The sequence below is a fragment of the Leuciscus leuciscus genome (assembly GCF_965113295.1).
Source record: "Leuciscus leuciscus genome assembly, chromosome: 7".
Taxonomy (NCBI): Eukaryota; Metazoa; Chordata; class Actinopteri; order Cypriniformes; family Leuciscidae; genus Leuciscus; species Leuciscus leuciscus.
Window position 1 is genome coordinate 19,621,593 of NC_138731.1, and position 12,694 is coordinate 19,634,286.

The 12,694-nt window shown below is 36.7% G+C and overlaps 1 protein-coding gene and 1 long non-coding RNA gene across 3 annotated transcripts in view; both read left to right on the forward strand.

Annotated features, from left to right (window-relative positions):
- The first annotated feature begins 1,175 nt into the window (after positions 1–1,175).
- The window catches only part of uxs1 (UDP-glucuronate decarboxylase 1), an 86,375-nt gene continuing 74,856 nt past the window's right edge, over positions 1,176–12,694 (forward strand). The window contains exons 1-2 of one of the 2 annotated variants that reach the window (XM_082175841.1): positions 1,182–1,316; positions 1,663–1,786. In XM_082175841.1, the coding sequence (XP_082031967.1) occupies positions 1,699–1,786 (88 nt within the window). In that variant the 5' untranslated portion in view covers positions 1,182–1,316; positions 1,663–1,698. Of the gene's footprint in view, positions 1,787–12,694 lie in introns of both variants that reach the window. The other variant, XM_082175840.1, reaches the window with a different exon arrangement.
- LOC309503206 lies at positions 2,677–4,304 on the forward strand. Its single transcript, XR_014207568.1, has 2 exons — positions 2,677–2,763; positions 2,861–4,304. It is a non-coding gene; the product is annotated as an uncharacterized lncRNA (long non-coding RNA).

The window sequence follows — 12,694 nt, forward strand, 5'->3', positions numbered from 1 at the left end:
GAGGTATGCACACTTTACGCCATTTGGTAATATGGCTATAGGGCAGACAGGGTTGTAACACTTTTTGCTTCAGCATCTGTAACTCACTGAATTTTTTAGCTAAAGTGCTCAAACATTTATACTAAAGTGCTCAAACTTTTATACTAAGTACCCACTGTACGTTGTAACACATGCTGGGGTAAGTTGTAACAATTAGACAAAAATTGTTCCTATAAAAAACTGTAAGTAGCGCTAGCGGGATGGCTGTGTTCCAACCTACCCCACCCCATTCATCAATTATTTAGCTAGCTATATTAGCATAATGGTTTGAAATTAGCAGTTTAAAAATGCATCACATTTAGCCTGAGAAAGTGTTTAAGTACTAAACAAAATATAGTTTTAGTAAAAAAACAAAAAAAAAAACATTCTTACCTAAAAATCTCTTTTTTTTTTTCTTTATAAAATCTGCATACACAAAGCCTTGACAACAATTCATATAGGATCTGTGAGGAAGTGGGTAAACTGAAATGATCAGAGGAATCATATTTCCCTTATTGGTGGAATTGGTGGTGTTACAGCTCTCCCCATGTTACAAACATTCCCGTTTTCAATTCATTTTTAGCACTGTGTCTGGCTGGAAAATCACACTTTTACAAAACTGTATTTATTTATTTTTCAATTCAATTATTTTGTATATTGTTGTTCATGGTGATTTCAATACATGTCAGTTTTTGATTTTTAAAGACATTATATTTCCAATGTAAAATCTGGATCCAGAAGTTTTCAGTTGAGAACTGACATAACTATTTTTGCCTATGCAATATTTATGCAAATAGCCTTTGGAAATTGTGCAGGGGAAAAAAAAGTTAACATTGTGTTGTTTTTCTCTTAGGGCAGTACAAAGACCAACAAATAGTCAAATGAAGCACAAGGGTATGAGTCAACGTGGAAAATCACTGAACTTTTTACCATCGCTCCACTCATGTCATTCATGAATGGGCCACTGTTCTCATGGTGAACAAATTTGTGCTCGATTGCTTTCCCCTGACAACGCACAAGAAAGCATAATAATAAAGCCTACGTCTTTTTATATTTATGCATACCAGAAATAAAATAAAAAATGTTTACACGAGCTCGTCAGAAAGATGCATCTATTTGAGCAGAAAACAAAATAGTTTTACTTACTTGCTATCGCGGCAGGGTGGTTAATCGACAGCAGAAAGCATCGCTAATGTTATCCTGCTCTGAACATTTGATGTGGAGACGTTTTATCGCTCTATCGCTAAATATATACACCGCGGGACTCTTGATAAATGACATTAAATTATCGATAAAAAGTAAGCATTGGACTAGCGATAGGATTTAAACAGAAACCAGTTATACTGCATGATATTACAGTAGTTAGTTAGCATCTCTAGCTACAGGTCCACAGTCATGACGCTACATTGCTAACTGACCTAAGAGAAATAACTGTTAACCAGGATGCCCTTTTACTTTCTTTAAGCGATAAACTGAATTCACCTGTTGAACATAAACGCGTTGGACTAACTTACTTTGATATTTTGTTTTGATGCGGACATTGTTTTGAGAATAACTTACTTAGCCTATTTAGCTTTGTGCAGCTGCTGTTTATTTGAAAGCATCAGGCTTGAATCTCATGTAAAGTATATGAGTATGTGATAGATGTGAGGAAGAGCTCAATGCCGTGTGTGCTGGAGGATGATGCGGATGAGCTGGATGATCACAGTCATTAACAGAAGAATGATGAAGATCCTGATCGCCCTCGCTCTCATTGCTTACATCGCCTGTGAGTAACGTTTTTACAATAACTGACACACTGACATGAGATGATACAAAGGCTACGTACTGGCTGTCTGCTCTACTTTGTTTCTACTATCATGGGAAACTTGGAAATATTTCCTTGAAAAAAATGTACTTTAATAATGCAAAGTTAAGGAAATGTATATCTCGCCTCTCTCCCAAATAGTTTTGAGTACCATAGTTCAGCCCATGGCCCAACTGAAGCATGGTATTTTAATGGCACTTCATAGTACACTTGGTACATATGTCAGACATGTCATGGTATTCCTAAGGTACATGCCCAAATACTTGTGGTATTACCCCACCCCTCCACAAACAAACAAAAATATAGTGGTAGTTTGCAAGGTTCCCACAGTCACTGAATCATATCAATTAAAGGTGCTCTAAGCGATGTTGGGTGAAGGCACTTCTTGTTGACATTCAAAGTATTGTCAAACAAAACGGAGGCTAGCTCGACCCTCCCTCCTCCTCATCTTCGTCATTGTCTGCGTTGACGCGCAATTACACATGCAGAGGGACCATGTGAAACCCGAGGGAGGGGTTCTAGCAGACCAATCACAGCGCTTTGCTTCCGCGTAGAATTGACGCGTTGTTAAATTTTTGGAGAGGTGCGTGTCAAGGCTGATTTATACTTCTGCGTCGGACCTACGCCGGAGCCTCTACGCCAGGGTTCACCAATCTCGGTCCTGGAGGGCCGCTGTCCTGCAGAGTTTAGCTCCAACCAGCTCCAACACACCTGTTTGAAAGTTTCTAGTATGCCTAATGAGACCTTGATTAGCTGGTTCAGGTGTGTTTAATTGGAGTTGGAGCTAAACTCTGCAGGACAGCGGCCCTCCAGGACCGAGATTGGTGAACCCTGCTCTACGCTGTAGGCAATGTTGTTACATTTTTGGAGAGGTACACGTCAGGGTACGCCGAAGGGTACGCGCGCTACACACAGCCTACGACGTAGCTACGGCGTAAGTTCGACGCAGAAGTATAAATTGGGCTTCAGGGTACACCGAAGGGTACGCGCGCTAAACACAGCCTACGACGTAGCTACTGCATAAGTTCGACGCAGAAGTATAAATTGGGCTTTAGAGCACCTTTAATTTTAAAATTTAAAATCATGAAACAATGTATTTCCTTCTTTAAATTATTTAATCTTTGAGTGCAGCCAGTGTTATTTTAGTGTCATTGAGACATTGTTATATATTTTTATTAAGATTCTAAATAAATTTTTTATATCCGTTTGCATTTTAATTTCGTTAAATGTTTAGTAATTTTTTGTGTATTGTCATTTTTATTAAAGTGTTTTATTAATGTTTATTTCAAATTTAGTTAGCCTAATTGTAATACATCAACATCAAGTAAAAGAAAAAAATTAAGATGAGAAAATAGCCTATTTAATTGCCAATTATTTGGAATAAATCAAGTTTATAATTTTTTTCAGTTATATTTTATTTCAAGTAATGGAAATTATTTTTATGGTTTTAGTTTTACCTAACTATAATAACCCTACTGCAGTCTTCCTTGTTCACATCACTAACAACGTGAATAATCATGATCATTTTTGTTAGCTCTCTCTCTCTCTCTCTCTCTCTCTCTCTCTCTCTCTCTCTCTCTCTCTCTCTCTCTCTCTCTCTCTCTCTCTCTCTCTCTCTCTCTCTCTCTCGCTCTCTCTCTCTCTCTCTCTGTTTGACCCTTATAAAGTGCTGGCCAGCTGGGAGTTTTTTAGCAGCTGTTACTGTTTTGGCAGTGTCATAATTACATGTTCTTGGACTGTGCATCAGGCTTTGCATGTATCGATATGTCTGCAGCTGCTTTGCAGCACTTAAAATATAACCCATTTGTTTCTCATTACTCTTTTTCTTTTTCTTTTTCTTTTTTATCACTGAGGACATTAAACACAAGCTCATTAATTATATCTAAACTGTGTAGATAAAGTGTGCTGTTGAGTTTGTGTGTTTGTCTCCCTGAGAGTTAGAGAGGGTTGTTGCTGTTGTTAACCTATTTTGGGATCTGTGATATGAAATGGTCAACTTTGTGTTGTGACAGCTCTAGGGCAAGTTGCAGATAAGCTTCCATGGGTCACAACACCAATAATAATCCAATAAAAAAACATTTTCCAATTATTCCAATGACCTTCGTCTAGCAGACACACAATTAGATGAAGAGACTTTATAGCTTTGGTTGGAGGACAAGCATAATACATGAAAAATGAGATTGGAACATTTCAGTGTGTGATAAGCTCTCTTTATGAATTAAATCAGTTCTGAAAGAGTATTATGTAGCCATCATTGGCCTGTATAAATGTATTATTATGTTGTGCACTGCATATGCTAAACCATGATAGTGTACTTTGAGCCACTTAAGTTAAAGCCCCTTTTCTATCTTCTCACTAGTGTTGTTACGATACTGGAATTTCCAACTTCGATATGATACTTTGAAAAATATCGATATTCAATACCATTTTCAGTGCCACGGGGGAAACTGCCATATGTACTGCTATACAGATCATTTATCACTTCATTTTTTTTTCGATAATTTGGCTAATGAATTAGCTCCGAAGTACAAGATAGTGTGGGTTTAGTGTGCACTGCACTTTGGCATTTTTAAGACAACATGGGACAGTCTTGCGCACTTCCTTCCTGTCGCGTGCACTCGCTCTCAAGTGGCCAAGACCACAAGTGTGGGTATTTGGACAGGGCAAGTCTTTTGATAAGGACATAAAGCCTAAAAGCCTAAATTAAAGACCTTTTATGAGAAGTTTAAATATATTTTTTCAGCCACCACTGTCTAGTTAATGAATTGGAAGCACTGAAATCTGTTTGTGGCGGTCAATGTTGGTGCAAAAAAGGACACTGATACAGCCGTAGGCCTACATCTGATCATGAACGCAATGACACAATGTGTTATTCTGATACACAGAAGACAATGATGTAGACTGAAAATTCAAAGAAGAATGGATAAAAAAAGGAACTATGACTTTATTCTTTATGTGTTAAAGGGCCGGTCACACTACACTTTTCGTTCCATTGACTTCCATTCATACACATTCGTAGGGCTGGGCGATAAAACGGTATCGGTATTTATCGACGGTACACCATTGTCTGTAACAAAATGAAAAATGTTCGATATGGCGCTCAATATTTTCATTCAAATGCACGCGCGACCACCACAACGTTGCCCAACATGACAAGCGCAATGAAAGCGGAACGAAACTGCGTTATTTTGTGCTTCACGGACCGTTTATCAGTTTGGACCATCAATGTCAGTGAGTGCAGCGCGAGCCGATCTTGATCAAGCGACACTGTTACTACACAGCTCTAAGAGATCCGGTAAAGAAAGCATTTGAATTCGCCATTGAAGTAATAACATCACTGCAAGATCTAGTGAGAAGCATTCACACTTCTCTGTTATTAACGGATCAAACAGCGCTGACGAGGAAACCAGGAGAAACATTGTGCCATGAATGAACTAGTTATAGGCTTTAAGTCCACAGATCAGCAACATTCATTGTATAGGCTATGGCTTTACTGTAGTAACACTCACTGTAATCATGGAAGTTTGACAGGAATAGTAAAATACTTTCAAGTACGTCACACATCTTTTTCCAGCACTTCAAAACTCAAATATTATCATATTTAAATGTTAATGTGATGACCAAAACATTATTTGTTCATCCTTCAAATACATTACCCCCATTTATAAAACTAAACGTTTCAAGAATTAGGGAAAACTCTTTTTAAACTTATTTAAAATAATTTCTCTTTTAATAATGATATATTTTTTAAATCAAGGAAATTTCTTTGGCATTTCTTTCTTTTTGTTGTATCGAAAAATGTACCTAACTGTGACACCACTGTGTCGTATCGATCCGTGAATTTTGTGAACCGTTACACCCCTACTTATTACAGATGTTGACCTACCTCAAAGTTTCAAGACCTACCTTGATTCTTCTACGTTTACACTTTTACATTGCACACATTTTGTAACATTTTATTTAAGTTCAAGAGTTTCTTTAACGCTTACTTTTTTATCTTAATATAAGACATAAAGAAGATATTTTTGTTTACATTTAATTTTTGACTGCTAAAACTAATATCATTTTTTCTTTGCCTTAATAATGTGGATAAAAAAAACAAAACAAAAACAGTGGTTTAAATTCAAACTTTTATACTTGTCTTAAAAAAAAAAGGTTATAAAAAAAAGAGTCAATAATTATCGATACCGAACGATATGAAACATTATATCGTGATAATTTTTTTAGCTATTTCGCACAGCCCTACGCATTCGTATGCGTCAGACCACAAACACAAGCTAGACCCGTAACGGCGTGACTTGGCTGAATTAATAGAACGATATTTTTGCACTAAAGTCGAGGATATTGTATTGTATATTTTTAAAATTTTGAGTATATTACTTTTTGTTAGTTGAATTCATGAAAGACGCTGCAGAGCGATGTCATGGTAATATATATCATGACCAATAGCTCTGTAAACTTATAAAGCTGATTTGATCTCTCTTTTTTTTTATCAAAACATAGGCCTTTTTGCTTTGTTCATGATAGTTGTTAGCAGTCTATAGTGGTAAGATTTTTGTGAGTTTGTTGTCATAGGGTTATCTTTTTTTAAATACATCAAGGTGCCCCCATTTTCGCAAACATATAATTCGCAAACATGCAGCTCATATTTATTTAATTAAATCACAGTCTTTGTAATGGTGTTTTTTTTTTATAAGAAGTCATTTCATAAGATTTATCTTTCAGTCAGCCACTAATGATTTGCATGTTAATCCTGAGTAAGATCAATGTGTAACCAAGAAGGAGACCAGTGACCAGCTGAGGTTTCCATGAGGCTTTATTGGGGTCAATGCTGTGAAGTGTTGGTTGTGTCTGCCCCAGAGATGGAGATTAAAGCAGGAGACCGGGGATCAGTGAAAATCAATCGGCTAATGGTCAGTGCTCTGGCTATCTCTTAGTAAAGCACAGCAGTGCGCACAGCATGAACACTCACAACCAGGACACATATCTTTAAACATTCTGCACCATAGAGCAGAAATTCACCAGAAGGCCACAGAACTTTGTGTTTATAAGACCATAGAGGATTAGCTTTTTCACTAGAAAAAGAACGATTTCCTTTCCTTCTACCGTTTCCTTTACTTTGCCTGTGCAATGTGCTTAGATTAGAGACATAAGGGACATCATGCACCACTATTGGTAATACTCGCACATTTTTCCCTTCTGACAATTTCCTCTTCACTAATGCAATCCATTCATCTCCTCCATGCTAAATGAACACAGCTAGTCTTTGCTACAGCCCCAGAACACCTGACTTTTAGAGTTTTCATTGACATCAATAAAGCCCATCTGAGCTGCCATTGGACACATTCAAATTGCCACAAGAAAGCGTAACCTAGTTTCCTGGCTGTTAAGGAATACAGGGGATTCGACCTAGTTATGGAATTGCATATGATGCAGTTCATTTCAAAATTAGTTTGTTATTAAGATTGCATTAAGATGTTTTTTGTCCCATTTGCTAGAGCCATTTAGGGTATTTACAGGGATTTATTTTCACTAAAATCTGTTTGTTTGAGTCACTCTTATTTAGGTTTTGTCTTTTTCCTAACCTGCTGATGCATCCCTGTCTTTCCCCTGTCCATGCTCCACATCTCTAGAGGATTCGATGCCCTTTATGGGATAATCCTCTCAAAAACAGCCTGACTTTTGTGCCAGCTTCAATCTGCAGTAATTACCGGTTTGGCCACATCGTCATTCTGGCTGTAGATGTAGAACTTTAAATGTGAAATTAGAGCTCTATGAAATATTTTTTTTGTTTTTTTCTTATTATTAAAAAAATATTTGTACAATATTATATATTTACAAAGAACTATTTTTTTCAAAAACAGGAGAAATACCTTGTATCACTAAATGTAATCATTTAAAACCATTATTATTATTTAATTTTTTTATCAATTAATCACATATGAAATTGTGCATACTTAACAGCATGTAATGGGAACATTATTAGATACAAATATTTGACTTGCACTTCACCTTAGGAGCTTAAGCAAGATTCTTAATGCATCACTATACGCTTTTTAATTCTAGCTTTACTATATTTACACCACAAGTGCGCCGTATAAAGTACAGTACGATCTAAGAAGAGCTCTTCATCTGTATCTGTACACGTATAATATTTATAAGCCAGCATATTTGCCTGTCCATACAACTTACAGCACTGTGACCCAAGTATTTTAATTTATTCACCACATTTAATACTTTGGTCACCCATAGAATGAAGGAAAATTTTGCTTAAGGTCCTCTTTGGTTTTAACAAACATAACCACACCTAGAATTAAAATCTTCTAATCTTTTAAAATATCAAAATATTACAAAATATAATTTTATCTTTAAAATATACCACCAGTTTTTTAAACATCTGGCTGCACGGATGCACCTAATACAAAAGATACACCTCTAGTTGATTAGCAATTCATTCATTTCGGTTAAATAAGAGGCTAACTGGTGCTGGAATGTGTTGTTTTTGAAATCATGCCGAGTGCTTGTTGCTGCTGTTATTAGAGGCAGAAGGCAACAGTGTTATCTTGGCACTCGTGCTTCACAAACAAGCTCTTCAATCTAGCACTATAGGCTGTTGCAGAGATTTGCTCTATTCGTTCTGGTGGAATCACCAAACAAAATACACACAAACGTGTCCCTGCTCTTTTTAATCACTGATGAACATCTTTGGTTTTAATGAGAGAGAGAAAAAAAAGAACTAGGCCCCTATACGATGGTGGATTAGGACCCACAACCTTTGGCACACTTAAAAAATGAACCACCAGTCCATGAGGACAAACACATCTTTAATGTGAATCTACATATTTAAACTATCACATGAGTTCTGTGTCGGTAAATGCAACTCAATGTACTACTGAAATTATTTCTGGACATCGTAATGTTATTTTTTGTACATTTATTATCGTACATTTACCATATAACCAGCAATCTCCACCCCCACCCGAGTTGCACAACAGATGTTTTCTTTTTTATAAATCATTTTATTATTCTTATATTGTGAAGTATTCTACTTTACAAAGCCACATTTTTATTTATTTTTTACAATTTCTTCAAGTGAAACAGAGCTTGTAGGGTGTTTTCACACTTGTAGTCCGGTTTGTTTTGTCCAGACCCTCCTAAAAAACATTTAGTCTTGTTCCGCTTAGCGTTTACATAGCATTTTAACACAGAACCTAAAGATACCGAACCTAAAAGCATAGGGATGTTCACAACCTGTACGTATTTCGCGACTGTAAGCTCGCCCTCGATTGGCCCAAAGCCGGTATCCGACCAGCGTGGAAGGTCTTTACGTGTTACTGTCTTTTCTCGAGGCAAAGTATTTTTTGATTAAATGCAATACATTTGACTATGTATTCTCTCGTTATTTCATCTGACTCCATAAATGAAAAGGTTTTAATGATATCTGTGCATCGTTAAATGTGAGCAAACATTGACTATCCTTTTTAACTCTTTAATGAAAATAATGTCAAAGATGGTTAGAATAATCAAATGTAACAATTTATTATGTCAGGTAAATGTATCATGCCAATTTCAGAATCAATTCAAAGATAATCAATACAAAACATCAAAAGCTCTGGATTAAAGAGAAGAGATGCGAACCCGACATTAGGGAATACATGAAATTATTGTCTTTCCACTTCCGTATTATGGCCCCAAAAGTGCTCACTGGACCATTCAGAAGCTTAGAATGGCGACCTATAACCAATGCCATCATTATGTTTTGCAACAATTAGGTTGCGAAGGTCTTGAGACAGCTCTTTGCTTTTACCCATCATGAGATGTGTCTTGTGTGACACCTTGTTAATGAGACCTTTTTGTAGGCCATCATTTGGGACTGAACCAGCTGTTATTAATTTCCACTGACAGGGGGCTGGATTGCTTTTTAATTACTGTAAGTTTTCAGCAGTTGTCTTGGCTTTCCATGCCTTTTTGCGCCTCTCTTTCTTCATGTGTTCAATACTTTTTCCCTGTTTCATTTCACATTATTACACATAACTTAATTTCTGAACTTATTTTTGTTTGTTTCTTTTGTATGTATGGCTTACTTGGGTTGTTACCAACATCTGGTGAAAATTTCATGTCAATAGCACCTTTGGAAATATATTTACTGAGAAAAATGATGACGTGTTCAATACTTATTTCCCCCGCTGTATGTATACAGATATAAAATTAAAACTGCATAGTTTGCATTCACTTACATTCTTTCAAAAACAAAAGTTATGATCTTCACTTGAACAACACATTTTCTTAGAATCCCAAGATTTACCTGCTTTTACTTTTTCAGGGGACCTGTACAATTATTTGTCAAATTGTACTTCCTGCAGATACTGTATCGTCTGCTAAACTATCAGTGTGAGGAAACATGTTCTTTTCAAAGTGCAACAGTGCAAAGTTTCTCAGATCAGAAGGCAGAACTACAGACCTACATCAAAACAAAAAACTTTGGTTTGAATAACCAAACTTTATAGTAGCATGTCATCTCTTGGACAAAATGTAATTTGGAGCTTTTTTTCACAGTACAGTGAATATTAAAAAGTAACAATTAATAAAAAGAAAAGAAAAAGTAGACATTCAGATGTCTTGTGTAGAGGAAGCCCTGTTACACTGTAACTGCCAGCTGATTTTTAGGTGTCAGCTCACCCTTTCCCAAGTTAAGAAATACCTGCTGGATGAAGTGGAAAGTGTTTTTCATGTACTTCGGATAGTCCAAGTGCAGGGCATAAATGAGTCTGAAGAGAAGACAGAAGACCTAGGGCAGGTTTTCCAGTTCCATCACTAAGCTCCCTTCCAAGATGATGTGCACTCTGAAAGGGTTTAGCTGTGGACTTTCTGAATCCAGGCAGAGGATTCCCACTGGAATTTGATGGTACGAGTCCTTGTCATTGACATCCTAACAAAGAAACAGACTGACAAGACATTATCATGCCAGTTAGATAATACTGTGGTGTCAACTAAAATTCAATCATTAGTACATCCAACTAAAAATGAAAATCACCATACAGTGTAAACTACACTGAAATGCATAAAAAATAAATAAAAACAATACCACTCTTAAATGGAGTTCTTCGTTAACTGGATATTTTACACACTTTCAGCCCCAGTTGTGCACAAACTTTTTTGGTTAGCTGCCAAGCCACATTCACTGCTGTTTTGCTACCAATACTTGTAATGTATAAATCCATTTATGGTAGCATTGTCCTTCAAACTCAAAATACATTGGTAAAAGGTATTACTTTCAGTTGTACTTAACCTACATTTTATGAAGCAATGTGAATGCTTGGTGTGCACTAAAAAAATAAAAAAATAAATTTACGTTATTCACAAAATGTATATCTCCAATGCACATTCACAAGAGCACCATAACGCATGGTTAAACCACTGGAGTCACATGGATTACTTTAATGATGTCTTTATAACCTTTCTAGGGCTTGGAAGTGGTAGTTGTGTAGACTGTCACTGAAGGGACAGACAGAAAGCCCTCAGATTTCATTAAAAAGATCTTCATTTGTGTTTGGAAGATGAACAAAAGTCTTACAGGTTTAGTAGGACATGACGGTAATTAATGACAGAATTTTTATTTAGAAGAGGATTTTTATTGTCATCCCCCAAAATGACCGGCAGTCCACGAAGACAAAGGGACCTAACATCTGTTGGCTTTGTGGTCTGGAAGATATTGGAGATATTGAAGTTTGTTAGGGATGCTCGCATGTATGAACCAAATTACTGAGCTTCCCCCAAATTTTTCAGATTTTGGGTAATAAAGAACAGGGCAAGACAAGATGACAAACAGGAAAGGAGAGAGGAGAGAAAAGGGAGAGAACAGAGGGGTAAAGGAAAAAAGAGGAGAGGACAGGAGAGAAAAAAAATTGAGTAAGAGATTTAAGAATGGAAAGAAAAAGAAAGAAAAGAAGTCCAGAGGAAAGAGGAGAGACGAGAAAAGAATAAATAGAAGAGATGAGAAGAGAAGAAAGGAGAAGAGAGGAATTGCAATAGGAAAAAGAGGGGGTAGACTGATGTAGACAAGTAAACCCACCTTTGTCTGACGTAAAAGCTCAGCCAAAAGCTGGCCGGCGAGGCCTTTCTTCTTCCTGAAGATTTCCATCAGATTTGGAGAGTAATGATCAAGTGAATCAAAGAAGTTCTCTCTGAGATTTTTCCCCACCACTCTGTTGAACTCATAATAAACCTAAATAAAGGTCAAATAAAACATAGCAAACCATATTATTGGCTTACCGTCACCACATCTATGACCACAATGCTTCATGATTTCAGTCACAGTTTATGACATAAGTGGTCATAAATACCCATTTTCATTTATACATATATGTTTATTCAAATACTCAAGTTAAAAAACAAAAACTTACCTGGCTTTCTGTAAACCGAGATGGCCATCGAAGAACCATCTTGCTAATGTCAGGCTTTTCATTGACAACTTTTCTGCGAAGCGCAAACGTCATGTCCATGTGTTTCTTAACAAGGGATCCATTTGGCTTTGGCTTTGGCTTTTTCATTTCATTGACAAGGACCTGACAAGGACCTTATTTCCCCTTTCTTTGGCTTCTTGATGTCTTTGTTGGGAGGGTTGCCATCTGTAGTGTGCCTCCCACGTATACCTCCATTCACAGTGACTTCAAGTCGACCCAGCTGGCGCATTTTGTTCCTATAATTTCCCATCTTGAATTTTAAACAGTTTTTCCATCCTTCCCAACCAGAGGATGAGCCTTGCTCTTTCAGACATGGGTGTGATTGTACACCCCTTTGATTGTGATTGATTGTTGCTTTTGCAACAGCTTCAAATTCTTCCTTTGTTGGATATGCTTTCAATTCATC